General features: G+C 44.9%; 2 protein-coding genes across 4 annotated transcripts in view; one reads left to right on the top strand and one right to left on the bottom strand.

Moving 5' to 3' along the window:
- Nucleotides 1-358: 358 nt before the first annotated feature.
- Mrpl40 (mitochondrial ribosomal protein L40) lies at nt 359-5,292 on the bottom strand. The gene is made up of 4 exons (XM_052159241.1): nt 5,140-5,292; nt 4,428-4,511; nt 1,691-1,849; nt 359-798 (listed from the first exon to the last, which is right to left on the bottom strand). Exons 1-4 carry the CDS (start codon nt 5,190-5,192, stop codon nt 474-476), a joined length of 621 nt encoding a protein of 206 aa, XP_052015201.1. The 5' UTR covers nt 5,193-5,292; the 3' UTR covers nt 359-473.
- Nucleotides 5,293-6,086: 794 nt separating this feature from the next.
- Nucleotides 6,087-26,714, top strand: part of LOC127666361 (protein HIRA) — an 85,109-nt gene continuing 64,481 nt past the window's right edge. The window contains exons 1-5 of one of the 3 annotated variants that reach the window (XM_052159239.1): nt 6,181-6,216; nt 22,620-22,682; nt 23,927-24,070; nt 24,478-24,588; nt 25,740-25,830. In XM_052159239.1, the coding sequence (XP_052015199.1) occupies nt 24,510-24,588; nt 25,740-25,830 (170 nt within the window). In that variant the 5' untranslated portion in view covers nt 6,181-6,216; nt 22,620-22,682; nt 23,927-24,070; nt 24,478-24,509. The other 2 variants (XM_052159238.1, XM_052159240.1) reach the window with 2 other exon arrangements.

The raw sequence follows: 26,714 nt of genomic DNA, 5'->3' as shown, positions 1-26,714 counted from the left end.
TGTAGCAAATGCAAGCCTTGGCCCGTCTCATCCTCTTCTGGAGTCCAGAGCAGATTTCACTAATGCGTTTCTGACTCGTTCCACTCTCGAAAGGCCCTCCTCACCTTGACAACCCAAGGGGAAATTTTACAGTTGCCACCCCCAGCAAAGGTCCAGCTTCCTGTCACACTTAGCCAGCATGCTTTTCACTTTTGGGTTATTATGTGCCTTCTGAAAACAATTTAGAATACTACTGAAATCATTAGTTTCCAGCCGCATCCCCACTGGAAGGTTCTTCTTGTCTTTCTGTCACTGTCAGATTCTGAAAATCCCAGTCAAATCTACGCAAATTCATATTGATTAAAATAAATGACAGAGATTGTTTTGGTTACCCTTTATTTGTTCCTAAGAAGGCTCATCTGTAGAAAGTAGACTTTAGATTGCTAGTCCAGACTCCTAGGGCCAGCATGTTCTGTGGACAGGAGTTTTCAGTTCTATCTTTTGAATTCTACTTGTGTGTACACCTTGGTGACATCGCTGTACCTGCCTTCAGGGGCCTGGTAGTTAGAGATAGGTGGCGTGTAGTGTGGCCCTTCTTTCTCAAAGGGGAACAGGCTGGTGTCCCGTTTTATGGCCTCAGCATACAGCTCTGTAGACTCGAGTTTCAGCTCTTCCAGGGCTTCCTGCTGGGCTTCTAGCATAGCTCTGATGGCGTCCCTCTCCAGCTCCTGCTCCTGCTGCTTATGCAGTGCCCACCTCTTCAGCAGAAGAGCTCTCCGTTCACTCTCCTCAGACGAATGTTCCTCCTGAGGTCTCTGTCTGTGAACACATAGTCCAAACATGTGAGGGCAGAGAGTATTGATCCTGTGGCAGAGGGACCTTTGTGACTGCACATGACTTCAGTGCCCTACTACCAGCACTGCCAGGCATAACCAGGGCTCAGGAAAATAGTAAATTTGAGGATATATTAAGAATGTAATGTCAGGGCTGAAGAGAGGATTCAGAGGTTAAGAGCATTTACTGTTCTTAGAGACCAGAATTTCTTTCTCAGCACCAGAGTTAGGTGGCTCAAAGCTGCTTATAACTGGAGCCATAGAACATGTGCTGCCTGTGTGTTCGTATGAACATACTCCCGACACACAATTACATACTAAAAACAACAGCATAGGACACGGCAGCAGCTGCTTTCCTCCAGAAGGAGCCTGCTTGGAGAGAACTACACTGTTTCTGCCCCAGGTAAATCATCCTTTTGGTGAGCTGGGGCACAGAAGAAAAATGAAACAAAGTCCAATCAGAGACAAGAGCTTGCTTAGTCCTAGAAACCAGAAAAGTACCAGGGTTTCCAACTTGTACGATTTTATAAACTGTGCACTTTTTAAAGAAAGCACGAGCTGCTAATCGTACACACAATACAACGGCAACACACACTAACTGAACATTTGTAGAAGAGGCTGAGAGTTTCTTCTGTGGTGATAGGATGAGGGCTACAGAGCCAGGGTCTGTCATGGGTCACAGCTAACACTCATGGAAATGAACATGAACCCTGGAGCAAAGCTGGTCCCACACAGCACAATCCAAATAAACAGGATTCAGGCCAAATCAAGACAAGTCAAGCCTGCTCACCTGTTCCCATCACAGACATGAACTTCAGCTAGAACTACTTGAGGGAATTCCTTTGCACTAAGGATGTCTCCCAGAGGAGAACTCTCACCTTGATTTATCCAGGAACTTCACAGGGGTAATGAAATCCTCAATAGGAATCAGCTCTTGGGTGGCTTTTTCCAGTTTTCGGATTCTCTTTTTCAAGCGATCCTTTGCTGCTTGATCCTTTCTGGGGTCTACCTTCTTCTTCTTCCGAAGAGGTTCTGCTCTAGTGGGTACAAGCATTCAATCTCAGGACAGATGTGATGCTAAAGTACCTCATACTTGTACTATATGCTACAAAAAGTTGTCCACAGTCCTAACGCCATGAGCTTAGTCCACTGTCTTTACGGGGACTGCATGGGTCCTATCAATTCCAGGAAGCAGGTATTTACTAAGAGGAAGTGTTGATTGTTTCTTCCTTACTTTTTTTTGGAGAATGGGGGTGGGGGAGGGGTGTTCTGAGACAGTGTTTTTCTGTGTAGCCCTGGGTGTCCTGATTGTCTGTAGACCAGACTGGCCTCAAATTGTCTCTGCCTCCCAAGTGCTGAGATTAAAGGGGTGTGCAACCACTGCTCAACTTTTATTTTTTATTTTTTTATTCTTACATAGTCTTGGTTTGCCTTGAGCTGGCTATGTAGTTAAGGATGTCCTTGAACTCTGATCCTACTGTCTCTCCCTCCAGACTTCCAGTGTAGACATTTCCTACTGGTGCCGGTATCATGGTGCTGGGGATTAATTGAAGGCTTTGTGCATGCTAGGCAAGGATCCAATAAACCAAGCTACATTTTTAGCTTGGAAGTATCAGCCTGTGATTCAGGGGTATATTAAAACCACCCTGAGAAGGGAACTTGCTGAACTAATGGATTAAAAGTTCATTTACATTTTAAATGAATTTGTGATTCACAAAATGCTTCAAGACTAAAAAAGACAGGACAGTAAAATTGACTGCCATAACTTTATTTACTTTTCAGATTTTCTTTTTTTTTTTTTTAATCAATTTCTGGGGTGTTGAGATGGCTCAGTGATTAAGAACACTTGTTGCTCTAGCAGAGGACCTGGGTTTTGTTCCTAGCACTCACATGATAGCTTATAACCGTCACTGATTCCGGTTCCAAGGGGTCTGGGACCCTATTCTGGCCTTTGTGGGCACCAGGCACGCAATGCATGCCCATACATGCAGGCACATTATAAAAATAGCCATGTCCTAAAGCTTTGACAATCATCTGATTTACTTTTGGGAACACACCTTCCAGGCAAGATGTGGCATTAGGAATACTCAAAATCTGAAGCTGGAGAGATAGCTTAGCAGTTAAAAGTGCTTGCAAATCTTTTTTTATTTATTTTTTATTTTTATTTTTTTTAATATTTTTTATTTTCTATATTCTTTGTTTACATTCCAAATGATTTCCCCTTTCCCGGATCCCCCCTCCCCATATGTCCCATAAATCTTCTTCTCTCCATCCATTCTCCGATCACCTCCCTCCTTTTTCTCTGTCCTTATATTCCCCTCCAATGCTAGGTCAATCCTTTCCAGGATCAGGACCCTCTCCATACTTCTTCATGGGAGTCATTTGTTATGCGATTTGTGCTTTGGGTATTCAGGGCTTCTGGGCTAATTAATATCCACTTATCAGAGATTGCATTCCATGTGTATTCTTTTGTGATTGGGTTACCTCATTTACGATGATATTTTCCAGATCAAACCATTTGCCTAAAAATTTTGTGAATTCATTGTTTCTAATTGCTGAGTAGTATTCCATTGTGTAAATATACCACATTTTCTGTATCCATTCCTCCTTTGAGGGGCATCTGGGATCTTTCCAGCTTCTGGCTATTATAAATAAGGCTGAACATAATGGAGCATGTGTCTTTATTGCATGCCGGGGAATCCTTTGGGTATATGCCCAGGAGAGGTATAGCAGGGTCCTCCGGAAGTGTCATGTCCAGTTTTCTGAGGATCTAAACAAAGAATTTTCACCTGAAGAAATTCGGATGGCTGAGAGGCACCTTAAGAAGTGCTCAATATCATTAGTCATTAGGGAAATGCAAATCAAAACAACCCTGAGATTTCACCTTACACCAGTCAGAATGGCTAAGGTCAAAAACTCAGGAGACAGCAGGTGTTGGTGAGGATGTGGATAAAGAGGAACACTCCTCCACTGCTAGTGGGGCTGTAAGATGGTACAACCACTTTGGAAATCAGTCTGGCGGTTCCTCAGAAAACTGGACATGACACTTCCGGAGTGCTTGCAAATCTTAAAGACTGGAGTTTGGTTCCCAGAACTCACATCAGGGGCTCACAACCGCCTGTAACTAGGAGATCTGGAACCCCTGACTGGCCTTTGAGGGCACCCAAAACACATGTGTATTCATATGCCAGGCACATACACATAAAAAAAAAAAACTTAAAGCATGCCTTTTAGCATTAAAATAAACTAAACCAAGTCTGAAGAAAGCATCCAAGGTTCCTAGAGGAACTATTGTTAGTCTTGGAACCTTTCTCCCACTCAGTGAATCAGAATGAGCAGGGAAGAGGAAGGCCTGTGAAAATACAGAAGTTAAGGTGTGTCCTTTGAAACACACGAGACGCTTAAATAAATCTAGCTGCTACTGATTTAAACTACTCAAGTAGCAATACACAGCACAGAGCTTGTTGAAAGGGTAGAGGCACCCACTTAAATTTAACTGTTAGTTTGATAGATTGAAATCTGCTAACCAAAGGTTGAACAGTCTTGCTTTGTTTTGGTCATATGCATACACGTGTTTCTCATACCCTAAGAACTAAGGATCGTGTTGGATTTTACCTCATGGGGACGAGCTCCCAGAAGGACAGTAAGGAAGCTCTCTGGTGGGTGTGTCTGACCTGTGCCTGGCAGGTTCCAGGGATCCTGAAGGAGAGAAGGGTATGTATGAAGATCTGTTTGGGGAATGAGAAGACACACACATACACATGACTACAGGGCTTCCCAAAACCTGGAGGATGTTTGTAAGCATTTGCTTAGCATTTTTCAGACAAAGGTCTCCCTAATTCAGGCTATCCTGGAACTTGAGGCAATTCTCTTGCCTCAGCTGCTCCACCATGCCATTTCACGTTCATTTGTATTAGGCCAGCAAGGTCAAAGTGAGGATTTTTCAAAATTGGGTTTCTCCCTGGGACAGAGCCTTTACACACTCTGGTAGGGCTTTTTACCCCTTCCGTTTTAAGACAGGGTGTAATATAGCCAGGGTTTTACATTTGTAAGCAGCGGTTGATGACCTTGACTTTCTGATCTAGCCTCTGCCTCCATAGTCTCCATAGTGCTGGGGATGCAGGAGCAGGCTACCACCTAGGCAGGATTTAGGCTTCACGCTTGTTAGGCAAGTAGTCTGTCAAGTGAGTACATTCCCAGTTCGGATTTTCATCCGCAACAGATTCGGTAGGCTCATCTCAGAAATAGTCTGCGAGCGCCTACGAGCAGCTACGGGGCAAAGCCCGCGCACGCGCCCTGGGTATTCTGCCACCGCGGCTACACTCACCAGCTCCGAGGCCGCAGAGCCCGCGCAGCACAGAGCATCACAGCGGTAGCCATCGCTTTTCACGCCACCCGCAGGCCGGCAGCTTCCGGGAGCGCGCCCCTGGGCGGTCCGACCAGGTACCGGGTAGGGTCTGACAGGCCTCTGCCCGGAACTCGCCAGTCTGGGATTCGGAGAGGCGGGCCCGCAGCTGGTCCCGCCCCCGACGCAGCCACGCCCCGGGCAAGCGCGGCTGACTTCGCGGCGCCTTTTGGCGGGCGTTCCGCCTCCCGTGGGTGCTGCGGTACTTTCCTGCTGCCCTTGCCCAAGTGCCGGTGTTGCTGTTCTCTGCTCCGCCTGGCCTATGTGTTTACGTCTATGCAAATGTTCCGCTTTCTAATAAACGCGCCCGTCTGGCCCCCTATCCTTCTCCACCAGGCTAGCTCTTTTATGCATGCATTGAGCCCAATTCCACTGCCTCCTGCCGCTAGATTCGTGCTGGCGCCGGCCCGGGTGGCGCTCGCGAGATGCCCAATAGCGCGAATTGATGGATGGCGGAAGCTAGTTACTAAGCTGGACTTGGAGCCGCGGAGATAGAACTAGAGATCTGGACACCACCCTGGCTCTGCCTCGCCGGGCGGGATCTCAAGGCTTTGCCAGCCTGCTCACACCGAGCTTCACCAGCGGCCGCGTCCGTGCCAGCGGAGTATCCCCGCCCTCCCCTCTGTCTACCGAAGAACCGAGGCGGCCCGGTCCGCGTAGGGAGCGGTTTCCCGCCGGGGCGATTTGGCAGGTGCGCGCCGTGACTTCCGGCGTTGCCCCGGAGCCGCCGGAGGAGGAGCGGCGCAGGGGATGCGGCTGTGGCGGCGGCGGCGGCGGCCGAGCGCAGGAGGCGGCTGTGGCGGCGGCTGGGGGCGCGGGCCGGCGATGGCGCGGCGGCGCTGAGGGCAAGGGTGGGCGGCGGCCGGAGGGCGGGCGGCGCGGGAGGAAGCGGCGGCGGCGGCTCCATGGCCCAGGCGTGCTGAGGGACACGGCTCTGGCTTCAGCCCGGCAGCGGCCGAACAATGAAGCTCTTGAAGCCAACCTGGGTCAACCACAATGGTGAGTGCACGCAGGAGTCGTGGGCGTGCGAGCCTGCATCGGGGTGGGGTCTGGAGTTGGCTCGCGGCGGTTCTCAAGTCCTGCCCGCCTTGTCCCGACGCCGGTGCCGGGTGCTGGAGCTGCAGAACGGGCAGGAGCAGACTTTGTCCCCGGCTCTGGGACACCGGCGAGCCCGGGCACGTGCTCCGGGCTGGTTGCAGCGAAGTCCGCCTTCGCCTCAGGCAACGGCGCTGTGTCCTGCGCCGCCCACCTTTAGTCTGGGATGCCTGGCTCCTGTGAGCCGGCTTGGGTACCGACTTGGTGCTGCCACCCGGCTTCACCATCCAGTATGTGCTCAGATGGTTGCCGTGAGTATGAAACTGGGGCGACATCCCCCTGGTGGCCTTTCAGTGGCTCGGTGAAGATCTAGAATCTGCATGAGATACTTACTGGCTGTACTGCCCTTTCTAAGGCCTGGAGCTGTGACAGTGCCCCCACTCGGGCTGTTGCGATCTTGGAATGGGAAGGGCCCGGACTCGGGTCCTACGGAGGACCACGAAAGACCCACGTTTAATGTAGGATCGGGGCTTCAAAATGACTAAGATCGGGGCCAGTGGTGCACAGGAGACGAGCAACTTTGGATACGTGATAATGACTTCAAAAAGCAGATTCCTGCACCCTGGCCGAGATGGTTGGTACAAAGCAGCTGGTGGCGTCCAGTTTTGTCGAGAACTACTGCAGGAGTTGGTTTGCTCTGCCGAGCGAGCGAGCGAGGAAGAACTAGAGCCTTTCCCTCCCAGCTGTTAGTACTTGAGTCTCTGGAAGGACCTGAAGGACGCACTAGAAGCGGCCACCCTCTGCTGAAGGGAAAGGGTCTTTTCCTCCTTTCTACTTTGTATTACATCTTGAGGGAGCTACAGTTTTGTGTGTGTGTGTGTGTGTGTGCGCGCGCGCGTGCGCGTGCAAAACAAGGCGAGTAGATGAATTTTTTTCTCTCTTTTTAAAAATTCACGTGGCCTTTCCATTAAAAAAAATTGGTCCGGGGTGCTTTTTATTCACAGCCAAACTTTTTTTTTTTTTTTAGGGTTGAGGGGGGCGTTCACAAGGAAGGTCAATGGTGGTCCATAGTCTGGATGTGTGCTCTCTGCACTCAACAGTATGATGTGAAGTTCAGCTAAGAACAGAGGTTTTAAAGTTCGGAGCCCAGAAAGTTCATTAGAAATCTTGGTTATGGGGAGGGGAAAGAATATGATAAAAACATATTGTATGAAAAATTTTTTTAAATAAAAAATCTGTTATGATTATTCATGATAAAAGATGTTGAGACTTAAGCAAATTTCTTTCTTTTTAAATCTGAAGGCAACCTCTTTCTTGTATTGCCTTTATCTTGGAGAGGGTGCTATTACATGTCACTATTAAGCATACCATTAAAGATGGTAGTGAGTAGTGGGCACTCTGAATAGTAGTAGCTGGTAGAATCAAGTTTCCTTTGGATGAATAAATAGAAGCCCTACTGCACTGGAGGGTATTGTACTTCCTGGCTTTCTCACTCAGCAGTTGCATTTCCTGTCTCCTTATGCAGCATGAGCTCTGGGGTCTGAGAGTTCAGAGAGGGGAGGAAAGAGAGCCAGGGATGCATTTAGACAAGGTAGGCGGCTAGAAGAGGTTAAAGGCAGAAAGAGAGGTGTTTGCTGGTCTTCATCTTTTGGCCCAGGACTAGAGAAACCTTTCACAAAGGGTATCTCAGCCCCAGCATGTTCTCAGTCACACCCATTTAGGGGCTGTCCTGTGTATTGTGTGATCTTTTTTTGTTTGTTTGTTTTTTCTTTGAGACAGGGTTTCTCTGTGTAGCCCTGGCTGTCCTGGAACTCACTTTGTAGACCAGGCTGGCCTCGAACTCAGAAATCTGCCTGCCTCTGCCTCCCAAGTGCTGGGATTAAAGGTGTGGGCCACCACCACCCGGCTTTGTGTGATCTTTACTTAGATGTTAGCAGTACTTACCACTGTAACTGTCCATTTACCTCAACCAAAAATATCTGGATATTGCTGATGCCCATTGATAGCCCAGATCACCCCCAGCTGAGACGTTCTGGTCTATGGTTATTAGCATGTTTTTAAATCTTGACATTGTAATTTTGCAATGAAATTTGCCTTGGATGTGGATTTAGATTGAATTCAAGATAACATCATTTCCTAGTTAAGGATTCTTGGGTTTTACTAATTTTAGGCCTTTGGTAAAATCAAGTGAGATGACATACTTCTTCCTCTTGAGTTCAATATAAAAGATTGCTCCTAAAGTATACAATATAACAATTAGTGTACTGGCTGGGTTTGTGTGTCAACTTGACATAGGCTGGATTTATCACAGAGACAGGAGCTTCAGTTGGGGAAGTGCCTCCATGAGATCCAGTTGTGGGGCATTTTCTCAATTAGTGATCAAGTGGGGAGGGCCTCTTGTGGTGGTACCACCTCTGGACTGGTATTCTTGGGTTCTATAAGAGAGCAAGCTGAGCAAGCCAGGGGAAGCAAGCCAGTAAGAAACATCCCTCCATGGCCTCCGCATCAGTTCCTGCTTCCTGACCTGCTTGAGTTCCAGTCCTGACTTCCTTTGGTGATGAACAACAGTGTGGAAGTGTAAGCTGAATAAACCCTTTCCTCTCCAACTTGCTTTTGGTCATAATGGTTGTGCAGGAATAGAAACCCTAAGACAATTAGTATGTATTACTTATATTGGTGTTATGTGTAGTACACTTTCCACACATTTTTTTGAGATGTAATCTTGTTGACTATATTTTTTGAGACAAGATCTCACTGTCTAGCCCTAGTTGTCCTGGAACTCTCCCAGTAGGCCATGCTGGCCTGGAACTCACAGAGATCCTCCTGCCTCTTTCAGTTGCAGAGATTAAAGGCATGGACCATGATCCTGGCCATACACATTTACTTTAATCATGGCCAAAATAAGTTTCATTGCTGAGTAAGGTTATGTACTGGGTGCTAGTTGTGGTGGCACACACCTATAGTTATGCTACTTGGGGAGTCTGGGGCAGAAAGATTGAGTTAAAAAGGGCTTATCTCCAAGTGTAGATGTGTCTCTGAAAGAATGTTAATAACAGAGATGGTGTTCTTGGACAGTCAGGATCCAAAGGCCCAAGTGTTCAGGAGACAGTGCATGCTGCATAAGGTAAGCTGAGAAGGAGCGGGGAGAATGTGGCTGAGGGATGGATGGATTCATGAACACCTTGTGAGGGACCTGAGCTTTGTCTTTTGGGTTTGGGGAGGGGAGCATTGAAGTTTCTGAGGGGTTTGGACACCTAGAATGTGTTTTAGGAAGTCCTTGGACTTAGAACGTGGTCTCCAGCCCTTGTAAGATGTACTAGGGCAGGGAGGAAAGGTCAGGGGCGGCCGACATGAGGAAGAGGAGGAAGCACTGTAGATCAAGGAACAGCTAGTGGGACTTGGCCATTCCGTGCATAAAGTGTAGAATTATGTCTATTTTTCAGTTTACTTATAACTGTGCTGGAGAAAGAATACAGATGAGAGATGGGCAGTGTTGTCTTGTGTGTGTGTGTGCATGCACATGAATGTCGACACATTTGGAGGCTGGGGGGGTGGTGTCAGGTGCTCTGCTTTATCATCACTCTGTCCCATACATCCCTGAGACAGATCTACCCTATTCCCTTGCTCATCCTCCCCAAGCTGGAGTCAGAGGTGGAGGAGTGGACATTGTTGGGTTTTTATATGGGTGCTGGGGATTAGAGGTTCTCATGCTTGGGCTGCATGCTCTCTTTACTCACTGAGCTATCTCCTGAGCCCCTACTAGAATTCTCTCAGGCATTTACATATTTACCTGTTTGCTTATTATTTCTGTGTTTGTGCCTGTGTTCACGGGTGCCAGAGATGAATGTCAGGTTCCTTCTGTTGCCCTCTCCCTTTTTGAGAGTGTTTCCTACTGAACCTGGAATTCATACTGTGGGTTTAGACTGACGATCCCTCAAGAAACTCCTGTCTTTTGCATCCTAAGTGCTGGGATTACTGCTGTGGTGTGACACCTGGCTTCCAGAGACAGAATTCAGGTCAGTTTACCAACTGAAGGCCTCCTCCCTCCCCCAACATTTTTTTAAATCAATCAGCTGTATATGATGGTCCATGACTGTAAACCCATAACCCAAGAGGCAGAAGGACAGCAGTGAGTTTGAGGCCTGGGCTATAGATTGGGGTCCTTTCCCATATATATCTTGTGTGTGTGCGTACACACACACACACACACACACACACACACACACACACACACAATAATTTTTTCATTTTAGCATTTTAATCTAATAACTGAACATATACACTTTCAGCTTATAAGGAGATTCATGTTATACAGCTGGGAGGTGCACTTGGGCAGTCCCTGGCTCTGACCAGTGAAGCCAAGTGGAGGGCCTGGTGATACCGGCTGCATCTTGGGTCTTGTGGGTATCCATGGAAGGGATACAAGCTCTGTCTGCGTTGACCCAGATTTGTTTACCCAGATATTGCTGGGGTAATCTAATTAGTATTTGTTTATAGACTAAGAGAGGCCTAGCAAATGACACAAATCTGGACTAAGCCTTGGGGTCTAAAAATTGAGGCAAACACATTTTATGTTCTTAGCAAGATCAGTAATAGCACCCAGAGGACTGGGGGAGGCTGTTAAATATCCGGAAAAGGTGCTGCTGCTCTCTGGGTTGCCTGCCCTTTTTGCTAGCAGAATTCTAGGGTTTCTGTGGCTTTCTGTCCGCCCTTTTGGTAGGCAATCTCTTGGTAGGGGCAGCATGTGCGTGTTAAGGAGTTTTTAAATTACTGCGGATGTAATACTACCTCTCTATCTAGCAAGACATTTGCTGGGGGCTTCTGGGTCCCAGTTCTTCTGCAAGACTAAACTGGGTCTGAATGTGGCAGCCAATTTGTAATCAAAGGACAGGCTCACACTGAGGATGACAAGAGAGGAAGATGGAGGGTTTTCAGCTCTTTAAGTTGCTAAATTACATTAATATACCCCGAAGACCTATTTCAGGACTTGTCCTGTAAGCTAGTGAACCACTCTTAAGATTCTATATAACTTGCTTCAGGAGAAGACATCTGTAGCAGCACTGTTTGCTGATGGAAACAGGCTGAATCTGCGGTCCTCTCCAAGATGTTACCAGCTATGAAGGAAATTAGGTGGTAATTGTACCTACCCCAGCTTGGGATTTTTCTTTCTAACTTGACACATAATGGTCTTAGAGTTGCCTCTGACCACCTTTGACTTCCAGGAGAGCTTGAGGATCATTCTCTTCTTCAGAAGGACAGCTTTCAGAAACCGAGTGACACTTGGTACAAGAAGTATTATTATGCTTGGAGATTGGTACCTTGGAACTTCTGACCTTAGGGGGAATCAAAGCCCTACTTTCTGAAGGAACAGGAAAGAGGGAACCGTACTCGTCTTGGGTCTTGTGTCTTCCCTGTTAGCCTGATTAGATCATCTAGGTTATATGCCTTCTCCTGTACTGGTTTCTGTTGCCTACTGGCTTATATGCATGAGAATAGATATTTTAGTAAAGTAAAATTGGAATCCCACTAGAGCCTGCTTACAGAAAGGTAGCTTCTAAAGACAGAGGCTTTGTCTTTGCTGGTACCTTAGTCCCAGAGAGGGGGGGGAGGGAGGGAGGGGTGGTAGGGGGGTAGAGATACCTGGAACATACTAAGCACTGAGTGAACACCTGTGTATGAGGAGGAGGAAAAGGGTACCTGGAGGGTGGTAACCACTCCCCTTGACCTGCTTCTTGTTTGTCCTAGCTATGTCTTCTTATAGATCAGATGTTCTGGTGGAGTCTGCTGGAGTCTCCAGTGATAAGAATCAGTTTGTCTCAGGGCTACTTTTGTTTGTTTGTTTTTTTGTTTTTTTGGAGACAGGGTTTCTCTGTGTAGCCCTGGCTGTCCTGGAACTCATTCTGTAGACCAGGCTGGCTTGAACTCAGAAATTCGCTTGCCTCTGCCTCCCAAGATGTGTGCCACACTTGGCAACTTTTCCACTTTTGACCACTTTACACCCAAAAATCTTTTTTTATGTGATTTTTGGCTATAGAAGTATATAACATTTACTGATAATAATACATTTTATTTTCAAAGAATCTTATAAATAATTTTGCCATTTATTGAAGATAAGCACATTTACATACTAATGAGATGGTTATGTTTATTTTTACATGAAGAATTGAATCAGCCAAATAGTTGATATTGTGTAAAGAGTCAGACTTTTTTAGAGTTGATGTTTTGATTTTATAATTGCCAATGCTGAAAATTACTTTTTTATAAATACATAGTACAGAAGTATGTTTAAGGACATTTCAGGAATTGTTGGAAATACTATATTAGTGCCAAGCCCAAACTGCTTGAACTGTTTCTTGTGAAACTGAAATTAGAAACTCAAATAACAACAACTTTAAAGTCAAACATTCTAATACAACACAGTCCAAACCAGTATGTTTCTATAAGCTGGAAACTGTCAGTGCATAGTAAAAGCACTGTGGTTCATAACAGTAATCTTGAGTGTGAGCTGAGATGTTTCAAGCAATGCTATTTTGCACTATTACATATGCAGTGAAAAGTGCATATCCTATGTTTAGAACCTAGACTGCAGTGAAGTGCAGTGCAACACAGGCAGGAACTGCCAGAAACACCCAGAACCACTACAGGGTTGATTTTGAGTCATTGTGCCATCAGAAACTCTTTATTGTTGCTGATCTTTTTGTGGCTTTCACACATGAGGTTGTGACCCAAAGTTTAAGAACCCTGAAGCTTCAGCTGGGCGGTGGTGGCGCACGCCTGTAATCCCAGCACTCTGGGAGGCAGAGGCAGGCGGATTTCTGAGTTCGAGGCCAGCCTGGTCTACAGAGTGAGTTCCAGGACAGCCAGGACTACACAGAGAAACCCTGTCTTGACAAAAACAAAAAAACAAACAAACAAACAAACAAAAAAAAGAACCTTGAAGCTTGGTCATATCCTGATAGTTTTCTATTTTTTCCCTCCCTTCCTTCCTTTCTTCCTTTTTCCCTCCCTTTCTTTCTTTTTCCCTTCCTTCCTTCCTTCCTTCCTTCCTTCCTTCCTTCCTTCCTTCCTTCCTTCCTTCCTTCCTTCCTTCCTTCCTTCCTACATTTTTTTTCTTTTTTTTAATTGGCTATTTTCTTTATTTACATTTCAAATATTTTCCCCTTTCCAGGTCTCCCCTTTAGAAACCCCCATCCCATCCCGCTCCCCTTTCTTTATGAAGGTGCTCCCCTACCCACCCACTCCTGCCTTCCCTCCCTGGCATCCCCTACACTGGGGCATCGAACACCCTTAGGCTCAAGGGCCTCTCGTAGTTTTCTATTAAGAAGGGAAATAGAATAAATAGAACAGATAGGAAGCAACTGACGAACACCCCTCCCCCAACAAAAAGAAACCAATATCTGTCTGATGTTTTAACCAACATAAGACAGACTAAGCTTATAGGAAGGTTGTCCTGGAAAACAGCACGTAATGAGGGGTAGACAAAAGGGTCCTCTGAGGGAGGACCAAGAATAGATCTTCATTGGAGAAGACTTCAGGGCTATGGCATTTTCCAAAGACCCTCCTGTAGAGAATATAATAAATCTACACCAAGACTTGCTGTGTGCCAAGGTCTGAGCTAAAAGCTAGAAACAGTATGAAACTAGACAGCTCTCCAGACTGAAGCCATCCATCTAGAGAGTGGGGTGGTATCTTGTTCACAGGAAAGAGGTGGTGTAGGGGGAAAGCTTCCAGAGTAATTGTTTAGCAAGTGACAACTAGGAGAAGGATGGAAAGCCACCAGTGTGTGCCTGGCAAGTTTGACAGCAAGAATGTTGTAGTGTGAAAATGGTGAGGACAGCAGCAATGCAGGTAAGGCCAGCGAGCAAAGAAACATCTGAGCAAGAGCCTTTAACAAAGAGCAGGTAGGTCAGTGTGGAGAGGAACAACCAGCAGAGACTAAGTAGTAGTACTATGGAGAGATAGGTATAGGGGAATCTCAGTTATCTTCTTTAGACTTAATGGGTTTTTATTTGTTTTGAGACAAGGTCTTGGTCTTATACCAAGGTTGGTCTTGAACTTTGTAAATTCAAGAGATCCTCCTGCCTCCCATGTTTCTGGAAGTGTGTGTGTGTTACTGTAACCACCTAGAGTAGGACAGTTGTAAATAAAACATGCTTTAGGAAGCCTGAGCATATACTTTGCTGCAAAAGTTGCCTGTTTGAGAGTTTTGTGCACAGGAGGATTATGGGGGGGTGTACTCTTGGGAGTAGCCCAGTGTGAGTTTGAGAAGTAGTACAGACTGATGATGAACTAGAATGGAGGTGGAGCAAGAGCCACAGATGGCCTTGTGAGGAGGAAATAGCTGTACCACAACAGGAGGAAGTGGGAGCTGGGAGACTCTTGAAGCTGTTATGGTGATCCAGGCAAGAGATGATTATATCTGATTGAGTTGGTAATGACCCTGATAAGTTACAGATGGTTTCATGTGGGTATGTATGGAGCTCCATGGTTCTAAGTTGGACTGAGGGGTTAAGGCCTTTGTATTCCCATACATTGGATTCTCTAGGATGGAATGATGGATGCCTGTGAGCCATCATGTGGGTGCTGGGAACTGAACCCCTCCTCTGGAAGAGCAGCCAGTGCTCTTAACTGCGGAGCCATTGCTCCGGCAGTCCCTTAATGCAGTCTTGTTTTATAACTCAGGCTGACTTTTTCTCAAGACTCAGTTTTCAGCTTATTTTAATAGGTTCTCAGAAGTAGAATTGCTGGATCATAATATTCTATTTCTAATTAGCCCTCAAACTTTCATGTCAGGGAGATAACAATGTTTTACATTTTGAAATCCCAACAAAGTTTCCATTTTCTCCACATTTCTTGCCAATATTTGTCACTTTAATAATCTTTTCATTGCTTCCTGGCTATTCATATCTTCATAGGAAAAATGTGTATTTAAGTTCTGTGTTGTTTATTTAATTTTTAAAAAGTTTTGTTTTAAATTATGTGTAGGCATGTGTCTGCATGAAGGAGTGCACTTATAGGTAGTTATGAGTTGCCTGACAGGGGTGCTGAGAATTGAATTTAATTGCCTCTCAAAGAACAGCAAGTGCTTTTAACTACTGAACCATCTCTTCAGGTGTCTGTTCATTTTTGTTGCTGTTGTTGTTGTTGTTGTTTTGTTTTGTCTTAAATGTTGTAATTATTTTTATGTGTATGGTTGTTTGCCTACATGTATGTCTGTGCACCACATGTGTGCTTGCTGCCCATAGAAACCAGAAGGTGCCAGATCCCCAGCAACTAGAGTTAGAGACAGTTGGGAGCTGCCATGGTGGGTGCTGAGAATTGAACCTGTGTCCCCCGGAAGAGCAACCAGTGCTCTTAAGGACTGAGCTACGGTTCCAGCCTTCCTGTGTCCATTTTTTTTTTTTTTGAGGTGTTTATTTGTTTATTTTTAGGATTTCTCTATACATTGTGGATATCAGTCTCTTATAAGATATCGTTTTCAAATGCTTCTCTCATGTCTTTTTCTTCGTCCCTTGATTCACATACACTTTTAATGAGGTCCAATTTGTTTTTGTATATTATTTTTATTACATTTTTGTGTGTAGGGGTGTGTATTCATGTTTACCATGGGATGCATTGAAGATCAGAGAATCGCTTGTTGGAGTCAGTTCTCTTCTATCATGTGGATGTGTGACACTGTTCCCTGGAGATGTGAACAGATGTCTACTTACCCTAGCTAAGGAACAGACCACAGTGGATGTTGCGCCACAGTCCTCCTTGGTAAATCAGTGAGTTTACTGGTGCTACTTAGAGGTATAGATGAAAGGGTTCATACTTGGGGCAGGAATGACTGAAAGATCACTGAGTTCAGAAGCCTGTGCTAGATGAGTGCCAGCTCTCAAAAGCTGGACCCAGGGGCTAACTCATGGCGGGGCTTGTAGGCAGCTCAGTGGTCCAGGTGTCTGTAATCAGCAGTTCTTAGCTGTTCAGTTGTTCAGTTTCAGGGCCTTGCTGAACCTTAGACTTTTTTACTTGCTGAGGTTTAAGGAGTCTACCTTTAGAGCATACACTTTAGAGCGTTCTCTATCACTTTCTCAGAACTGTAGGTTCACACTATCATATCCAGCTCTCTGGGTTTGTAATCTATAAGCTTACTGGGAAGTTAGACTGAAAACATGCTGCAGATGTCCCGGAAACTGGAGTTTGGGTAAATTTAAGACCTTCACTCTTTGCACTTTGCCTCAGGAACTGCCCAGTAAGCTAGGAGTAGTGGTGCACCTATAATTCTTGCACCCAGGACACAGGCAGGCAGAGCTCTGTGGTTCAAGGCCAGACTACTCTACAGAGTTTCAGGCCCACCTGAGCTACATAGTGAGACCCTGCTAAACAAACAAACAAACAAACAAACAAACAAACAAACTACCTAAAACAACTTTAGTCTAATGTCTAATTTCTTTCTTTCTTTTTTTTTGGATTTGGTTTTTTTTCAAGACAGGGTTTCTCAGTATAGCTCTGGCTCTCCTGGAACTCATTCTGTAGACCAGGCTGGCCTCGAACTCAGAAATCTGCCTGCCTATTTTGAGTGTTTTCTGCAGGGAGAAAGAACTATTTCTAAAAGTTCTGAAAGAATTTTAAGGATTTCTTTTTTTCTTCTTTTTTTTTTCTTTCTTCCTTTTGTTTTGGCCTTGAACTAAGAGATTTGCCTGCCTCTGCCTCCCAAGTCCTGGGATTAAAGGCAAGCTCCACCACCTTCTAGCCCTAAGGATTTCTTAATCAAAATGACCTTAAAAGAATAAAGTTGGCAGTCTCATACTTTTCGATGGAAATAAAACAAAGCTGTAGCAATCAAAGTATAGTATGGACTTGGCTGGCATAAAGACAGGTACAGAGAACAATGGGAGAAAGTGAGGAGCCTGGGGAGTATGCTCAGCGAGTTATTAAATTTGTTGTTAGCACTGGAGATTGAACCCAGAGCATCACACATGTTAAAGTGCCCTCCACCTGAACTACATGTGTGCTCAGTCAAGTGACTGCTGACCAGCTGGCCTCAAATTTATAGACAGCTACCTGCCTCCCCCTCCCAAAATCTGGGATAAAAGGTATGTGATCTATGCCAGGCTAGTCAGTAGGGTCTTGTGTGTGCCAAAGAGCAAATTCTTGGAGAAGAAAAGGCCCATGATGGGTGTACAGAAGTGTTCTGGTTCAGGTTGATCTGAAGGAAAGATACTGCCCAACATTGCTAGAGTTCAGGGTTTATACTGATTTATCTTTTGTCTTTGTCTCTATACAAAGGCCTGAAGTTGGAGGTAGTTGGGAATTTATCATTATCTTGCTGTGCCAAAGGAAAAGTTCTTTAGACAGCCAAACTGGTAAGATTGTTTGCCTAGCTTCACTCATGAACCCTTCCTTAAGGTCCTTCTGTTGACAAGGGCTGTAGTGATGGCTTTCCTGGCGCTGGGAGGCTTAGGCGATAGGGAGTTGGGAGCTAGCACTGGCACAGCACTGGCAGTGCTGTGTAGGTCCACCCCGTACTTCATATAAACTGCTGTGCATCAAGTATCACTCAGGAAGAAAAAAGTGGTGTCAGGTAACCCAGTCATACCTTTCACTAAAGTGTATCCTGGTCTGCGAAATGTTAAATTTAAGTAGATGCATTTTAGAAGCACCTTGATCTGTCCACAAGGCGCAGGTGTGTGTAAGGTAAGCTTGTCCTCACCACTTCTGCAGATTAGGAAACTAGAATTTGGGAAAATTAAACAGTTAGTCAATGTTGTATGGCAGATGAGAGGCAGGACTGAAGAGTCGGTCCAAAAAGGGACAACATTAAAATCTAACCCTGTTACTAGTCTTTATTTTTATCTTCCTTTGGAGCCTTGAGGTCCCCCCTTTTTTCCACACAGCACTTGTTGAGCCAGAATGATCGTGCCCCTTTTGAAGGATGGATGGAGCATCATCTGATCATGCTTACCTCATGAACTCTGGAGCAGCCCTACATCATGCTGCTTCTTGAGTCAGTGCTGTTTGTCCTCTGGCTGATCTTACCCCCGCCCATCTGGCTGACTTGTCCACAACTGTCGAGGCTTATTTGATTCAGTTGTTACTTTAGAAGGAAGCCTCAGGCTAGGTGAAGTTTTTCTTTTTTTTAACTCTGTCGCTGTATATTGTTGTATCTTTCTACTTATGTTTGTATGATTATCTTTAATTCTAGGAGCTCCCTATAGATAGGGCTATGCTATCATACTATGTGCATTTTTATATTAGGCACATTGTAGATATTTATTAATGTAGATTGGGTGAGAAAGTTTCTAGGCGATGGATGCTTCAAATGTATGGTGTGATGATGTGAGCTGTGATTGGTATCTATATAGTTGACTTCTTGGGTAAAAAGAATGGTTTGTGGCATGACGGTAAGTGTTCTGACAAGCTTTGTAAGAAGGCCAATTCATGATCTGACATTTCACAGATTTACAGAACAGAAATTTATTCTTCCCTGGTGCCTACCACAAGACATAGAGCTTTTTTAAAAAAAGTTAAACTGACAAATGCCTATCCTAAGTTATCTGAAGCCAAAGGTTTTGTCATTTTAAGATATTCCTTATGTGATATACTACCCTCTAGCTTTATTGATGTAAAACAGCCATTTTTTATCCCTTGCTTATGATTCCACATGTTGACAAGGCTCATCAGGGTGGTATTCCCTTGGATTTCCTGAGTCTGCTGGGATGGCTTCAGCAGCATGCAGCTGCTGTCTCTGTGCTCAGAGCCTTGATTCTCACTGCTGTGTGTCCTTAACGGTCCTCTTTCTGTGGACAACTGAGGCTTCTTCAAAGCATGGGAGTTGAACTGGGAACCAGATTTCCCCAGATAGCACAAGCTGAGACATTTAACCTTTGTAAGGTCAGCCTAGCACAGGAACTTGTTGGTTAGAGCAGGTAACAGGCAGCCCCGACTCATGGTTAAGAAGGCCCATAGGAGAGGTAGGCCTAGGGCAGGGTGGGTAATGGGCCCTCTGACGTAGCCCGAAGGCCTGAGGTAGTGTGTCCAGCATAGCAGGGTAAGGCACGCATGGTGTCATGAGGACACAGTCACACTCTGGCCCACTCTCCTACCCTTTGTTTCCTTCCTGTTCATAGCCATGGTAGATTATGTTACTTAGCTAGGTACTATACCACAGTATTGATAGCTTCAGGCTTTAGAGCTGGGTGCTGTATGGCTCTGGACAACTTTCTGAACCTTTCTGTGTGCCTTCATACTTCCTGTGTAAAATGAGAATGAATGTTGGAAGTATTTATCCCAGGAAACTATATAAGATTTAGAAGATGGCCTGGGCTGAGTCCCCCTGCAGAGTTTGAGGGGAGATCAGATGCTCAAGAGCATGTTCTGCTACTGAGGCTTAATGTCAGGTAGCATTCATGAGGTGTGCCTAGCATGGCCCTGGCTCTTCATTCCCAGAAAGCCTTCCAATAGAGGTGACTCTTGCTCTCCTTACCAAATGGGGGAGAAGTCTTCTGTGCCGATTTTGCCACTCTTCCTGGTACCTGGCAGGACTCACTGTCTTGGCTTAGTGCTGACTGCCACAGCTGCTGGAAACAAGTGCCTGTGTGACTTGAGGCTGGGCTCACAGCCCCAAATGCCCTTCCTGGTTTCTCAGACCTTTTTTGTGAGGACTATTCTTGGATTGGGTGGGCGAGAAAGCTACTGCCTTGGGGTTCGTTCTCTCCTGTACTTTAGCCTTTGGGAAAGTGTGATGCCAGAGAGAGCATGGGCATGCCAGTGCGGCCGTGAGTGGGGGCAGTGACAGGAGGGAGCCAGGCAGAGCCTTCTGCTCATCTTCACTGTGCTTTCAGGATGTACCTTCCTTTATGCCACGGTGCAATTTCAGGAGCCTTCTCTTTTTTTTAATTTTTAGTTTTGGTTTATTTATTTATTTTTTAACAGGTGTGTGTCTGTTTGTATGTATGCTCTCCTGTACCACAGTGTATCTGTGGAGGTCAGAGAGCAACTTGTAGGAGTTGGTTCTTCCACTATGTGAGTTCTAGAGATTGAATTTAGGTGATCAGGCTTAGTGGAAAACACTTATGTGAGTTATCTTGCAGTTCATGGGTTCTTTTCTTGATGACTAAGACAAAACTCATTAAGATCTGCTGTGTTTGGACTCTGGGGGAAATGGACTTGCAGGCCCTCTCACATCTCAGTTCTAAGTGTACCTATTACCAAGTCTATTCCTTTAGAGCTATCTAGGATGTGAGCTGTGTCAGGGCCAGGAATAAAAGGATAACCTATGTCAGAGAAAAGGAGGACTGAGTCGGCTGTGTGGCCAATGTCCAAGATAGTTTTTAGCATCTTGTGTGTGTGCACGTGCACACACACACACACACACACACACACCACACACACACCACACACACACTTCCTCTCTTCCCCCTCCTCCCTCCCCTCCTCCCTCCCTCCCTCCCTCCCTCCCTCCCTCCCTCCCTCCCTCCCTCCCTCCAGAGAGGCACCAAGCAGCTGCTTGTCTAGAGTTGACCAGTTTGGCTCTTGATTAGCCTCGAGATTACTGAAGGGACTTGGGGACCAGGCAAAGGCTGCCAGTAAGATGACAGGGTCTAAAGTGTTAGCTTTTGTTAATTCGGAATACAGGAGACCATAGAGCATGTGGTGATTGCCAAACTTTCCAAAGGTTTCTCTCTGTATTTGGCACACCTGTTCCATAGTGGTCTTGTACAGCTATTTCTCCCCCTACCACCTAGTGACCTGTAAGAAGGAAAAGATACTTCCCTCTTATACTTGATTTGATCACACAGATAAGACTCTGGAAGATGAGGCCAAGGCGCATCACCAAGAGCCCATATTGATCACTGCCGGTGGGTACCTGCATTGGATTTTCCACACTGGCATGGGGTCCCTGGCACGGTTTACAGCTCTCCCTCAGGTAGACACCAGGGGCTCCCACCTTATCACTTGTGAAATTCTAGAGCTGATGACTTTTTGTCCCTTGACTACAACAGTAGTTGCTGATGTCCAGTTGACTGTCATACTTCTCTAATCTGTCACTCACAGGCTGATGATATAGTTTGAACTTAGTAGCAACTAATATGACACCTGAAGCTTTTGTCCCTTTGGCCTTGGAAACAGACCAAGGAGATGGACAACCAGGCACAAAGTTTTTAGATTACCTTCACAAATTACTTGGTTTTGGTTTCATTGTCTGACTTGATCTGCCCTGCAATCCAATTGCCTCAGCCAGGTCTGGGTGCAAAGGGGCCCTTTGTTGTTTCTAAGAACCTGCTTTGACTGTTTACCCTTAGGAACTGATTATTGAATTTAATAAGTATACATGTTAACAGAGGTCCAGATGGACTGCTGAGAGGGTAGACTTCCTATACTACCCCAGGGGAGATGTGAACCAATGGTCAGCCAAAGTAAGGATAACATCAAAGTCCAACTTTGAGAGCCATTTTTTTTTTTTTTTTTGATTACTTGCAGGAGTATGCATGAGGGGTTACATACAGGAGTACAGGAGTATGGATGACATAAAGACAGCTGTACCTCGGAAAGCCCGTCCTGGCATGGGTGATAGCTTCTGAAAGCTGGAGCCTGGAGTGCACCACACAGCCTGCAGGCAGCTTGATAGACGAGATTATCTCTTCCAACATGTCCAGTTGGCCAACTCAGCTGCTTAGACACCGTGGGGAGGAAGGGAGCCACTGTGTCCTATGGCTAGGGTTAGGGTCAGTTTCAGGAATTTCTTGAGGTTTTTGTTGTTTACTTTCTAGTTTTAAGGAACTTCCCTGAGTATGGAATGTTTCACCCCCCTTCAGAACATTCCAAGTGTTCCAAGCTTTCCTCTGAGATTGAGCGCTTTACCTTGGATGGAATTGCTACACGCCATGTGTGTAGTATAGATTTTGATCTTAATGAGAGAAGGAAGGGTCCCTGGCTGCAGTGAGTCGTTCGCCCTGCCTATGCCAGCCAGCCCATGAGAAGGGCTGGAGAGTCCTTCTGTCCAAGCTGTCAGCCACATACAGACTCATCAGTATAGATGTGATCCTTTCGCGGGAACTTGTGACTTGAGCTTTTCTTGCAGTTTATTGCTTTTACATATTCAGGTCTCTAGGAAATACCCAGCAGTGCTGTAGTCTTTTGTTTTCAGTGATGACATGCTCAGTCTCTGTTGGGTTTTCAGCTATTTAATGTTGTTTGGAGAGTCTAGCAGTTTTGACTGACTTCCCATTTTTACTCACAGGTAATTTTTATCTGCAGTCTGATTCTTTGTCCTAGATGTAAATTTAGAGATGTAAATTTGAGTAATCAATATTTTAAAAATGAAAATTTATTGTTTTTTAGTGAATAAAAGCCAAGCTAGATGTGCTTTTCTTTGTTTCCAGGGAAGCCGATTTTTTCAGTTGATATTCACCCTGATGGGACCAAGTTTGCAACTGGAGGACAAGGTATGTTTGTAGAGTGACTATCACTTCCCTGTTGCCATACCCTGCTTCTCCTGGATCCATGATTAGCTGTAACAAGACAACTTGTTGCTTTGTAATATGACTGTGACTCAGCTTAAAGTGCACAGTTTGAACAGGTTAAATCACAACCTTTATTTATTTATTTTGAGCTGGATAAGGTTGCATAGGCCTGTGATCTCAGCACTAAGAAGACAGGAAGATATAAATTCTAGGTAGCCTAGACAGCAAAGTGAAGTCTGACTTGAAGATGAACATTTTTGGGAGTCTGTAGGGTGATCTTATAAATATTGTGAAGCTGGCTTATCATTCTAATTAAAGCTTTTTTATTAAGGTAAAGCTAGAATGAAATTGCTACACCCCTGGTTATTAGATATAAATCGGATCGGCAGGACACCCCCCCCCCCCAAAGTCTAGTTGCAGAAAGGCAAGGATTCTTTTTCATTTTCATTTGAATTTGTTTGAAAAATATTCATAAAAATATTTTTACATATTGGCCGAAGAAGAGGTTTAAAGCATTTTGTCATTACTTTGGAACATCCATTTCAGACATTCTTTTTTTTTTTTCAAGACTTGTGTTAACTATAGAGATGTAAAGCAAGCAAACAAGCAAAAATAGCAAATATTTTCATTTTCATTTGAATTTGTGGCTAGACTGATTTTTCTGGACAAAGGAATTTGACTGTGTTAGTGAGAAAATAAGAATGCCTAGAGCGATTGAACATAGCAGCCACAGTGTGAGTGTGCTTCATCCAGCACACGTCTACTGTGGTGCTGAGAGAACAGCTGTTTGGAAAGACAACCAACAGCTTCCTTTTTTTTTTAAATGCCAGGAAACCAAGTTTTTATTTATAGTAGTAAGAAGTAGCATTTGCTCAAGACCCCCTCCCCTACCTTCCAGATGCTACAGGGTGGGCACACAGTAGGTGATTTGCACAGAGGCAGGTGTAAGGCAGTTGTGGTTGAATAAGATTTTTCCTCTGGTCTAAGAGGGATAATTAGGTAATCTTTTTACATATTGGCCGAAGAAGAGGTTTAAAGCATTTTGTCATTACTTTAGAACATCCATTTCAGACATTCATTTTTTTTTCAAGACTTGTGTTACCTATAGAGATGGAAAGCAAGCAAACAAACAAAAATAGTAAAATGTATAGATAGACTTTTCAGTACAGCTGGCATCAACTTATGACCCTCCTAAATTCCCTCTTTTGGTTGATCTCCATCTATAGGTGACTGCAAAGGGCAGATAAGAAGGTAATGAGCCCTTTTTCCTGTGTTCAGGGCACATTTCAAATTTGGGTCTCAAAGCGTCCAGTCAATTCTGGAAACAGCCACCGGATCCAGGCAGCACCTTGAAGGGGAGGGAAACCCTGGTAGGGACTGCACTTTTCTCCTTTTCCTCAGTGCACATGCAGGCCTGAAGGGTCCTGACAGTGATTTTCCTTCCTTTTTGTTTTGTAGATGAGGAGTCTGTGTGTTCTGGGTAGGAATGAGGATCTCAGAAGCTAGACAGACTCTGTCTCTTCCTAATTTGTCGTTCAGTCAGTATTTTTATAAAGATAGGCTGGCCTCAGCTACTATTAAATTCACTCTCTTTTGGGTCCCTGTTATTTTTTTTCCTTCACCTTTGGTGTCATTTACATTAATAAATTAAGATAAGTCTGCTTAGATCTAGTCAAGTATGATTTAAGAAACTAAATGAGCATTTTCTATAGTTATTGTTATCAATATCAAGTTTCTACTTCTTGCATATTGAGCTTTTCTTGCTCCTTCATTCCAGGGCAGGATTCTGGGAAGGTTGTGATCTGGAATATGTCTCCAGTCCTCCAGGAGGATGACGAGAAGGATGAAAATATTCCCAAGATGCTTTGCCAGATGGACAATCACTTAGGTATTACAGAGTGGCCCTTTGCAGGCTTTGCGTGTTGGCAGAGTGCCCAAGGTTAGCACATGTGTTTGTAATTAGAAAGATAAGGCCCCGTGCGGCGTTAACTCCCCTCGGCCTGCTGTCTGAAGGCACAGATGTTGGCTGCACACCTGGGTGAGTTATTCGGCAGAAGACTCGGCCCGCCCACAGAACCATCTTTGGACAGTCTGCAGGTACCTCTGGTGATTTCCTGCTCATGAGTCGTTACTGCCTGATTCCATGGGGCTTTGGGACCAGTGACCTGGACACAGTAGGGTTCTGGGGAAGGGTACATAAGAGACAGCTCAACAGGTGTCTCAAATTGGTGCTGAGTCAGTAAGAGTCTCTCTGCCAGGACCCTTTAGAATGAGGAACAGTTTCATGTTTTCCTTCCCTGTTGTATGTAATGCCTTAGTGACCATTGATAGTCACTAGTGTTTGGTATTAGTTCCTTCCTCTGCTTTGTGTGTTCTTACAAGCCTCTCAGTGTCACTGGGGCTAGAGCATAAGTTGCTCAGGGTCATGCATCAACTTGAACGTTGTTAGGATCCGTCATATTTCACATTTCCCAAGATTGAGCTGTGTGTGCTTCTGGAGTCTGTAACTTAGCAGAAGCCTGGGGGGATTTCTGCTGGGCTAAGCTTGACTACACACAGAATCTTTCAGTCTCCTATGCTGATGAATTTGGGAATTTAAATTTAAAAGGGATGGCTTTGGGTAATCAAGGTTATTTAGAGCTATGTGTTCTACTCAGCAACTTCTTGGAAAGTTCTGGAAAAGACATCCTGGCCTTCCTAATATGTTTCATTTTGAGAATAATTCCTATTGAAATTCATCCCATCAATAGACAACCTTTTGGAACTAATGAAGTTTATTGCTGTTCATAGGAATAAGCTTCCTGTCGTCTCATTCAGCACAATTCTCAGATTATGCATATTTTCCCTTTAGACTATTCTGGTCATTTGTTGTAGCACAAGATTAGTGTTTAACTGAATTGTTTCCCTGGGACTCTTACACAGTAAATGCTTTCAATAGATTAGGTAGCTTTATAAGCCTTTTACTTCTTGCCAGATTCTGCATAATACAAATGGGCGTGCCTATTGGATTTTCATCACCTTATTTTTTTTTCTTCCCAGCATGTGTGAACTGTGTGCGGTGGTCAAACAGTGGGATGTATTTAGCTTCTGGGGGAGATGACAAACTGATTATGGTGTGGAAGCGGGCTACGTAAGCATCATTTTCCTTTTTCACATTTAATTTTTAGAAGCTTCTTTGCTGGTCTTTATTAAAGTCACCTTTCCCACCCTGGCATAGAAGTCCTAACTTCATGAGTAGCAAGAAGTTGCCGTAGGTCAGAAGTGGATGAAGCCTGACAAGTGACTTGGAGGTTTCCGTCTGCCTGCTGACCAGGTCAGCTGTCCTCCCGTAGGAAGGACCACAGGACTTAGCTGAGAAGGAAGGGCTAACCTTAGAGCCACTGACATTGGCGCTTCCTTTGTTTGTTATTCAAATACAATTTCACATGGAACCCTCACATCAAAAGGAAGATCTATCTGATCAGGGCTGGGAATCCAGAGCCCACCTTCCTTGCCTCATTTTGTGGCAACCTTGCCTTGCAGTAAACTAAGGATCATCTGTGGAAAGTTTTTCATAATTATCTTTGAGCATAATGTGTCCTGAGACTGTGTGTCACAGTAAACTCTCCATGTGACTCTGGGCCACACCATGTCCCTGACCTGACATCATTGTTCGGCCAGAGTAACTAGGGTCATAGCTTTGAGAGCTGAGCCATGCTGTCTTCTGGGCCCACTTGGCTACCTCAGGAGCTCTGGGTAAGTGTATAGCTTTACAAGAGCAGATGGGGTTGCAGAGACTCTGGGCATGGTACCCTCCCTGTGTAATTCCCCTTGGGAGGAGTCCGTACCTGTGACTCTTGTATTTTTCTTTCTTATTTTTGAAAGCAGTAATATTGAATCCATTATAAAGGGATGTAAAATATTATTCCTTTTTTTTTTTTTTTTTTTTTTTTTTGAGGCAGGCATAGTGGCTCCTACCTGTGGACCTAGCTACTCAGGAGGGACTGGCTTGAACTCAGGAGTTTGAGATTATTC

This window comes from Apodemus sylvaticus, chromosome 15 (genome assembly GCF_947179515.1).
Source record: "Apodemus sylvaticus chromosome 15, mApoSyl1.1, whole genome shotgun sequence".
Taxonomy (NCBI): Eukaryota; Metazoa; Chordata; class Mammalia; order Rodentia; family Muridae; genus Apodemus; species Apodemus sylvaticus.
This window is presented reverse-complemented; position numbering and strand designations above follow the sequence as displayed.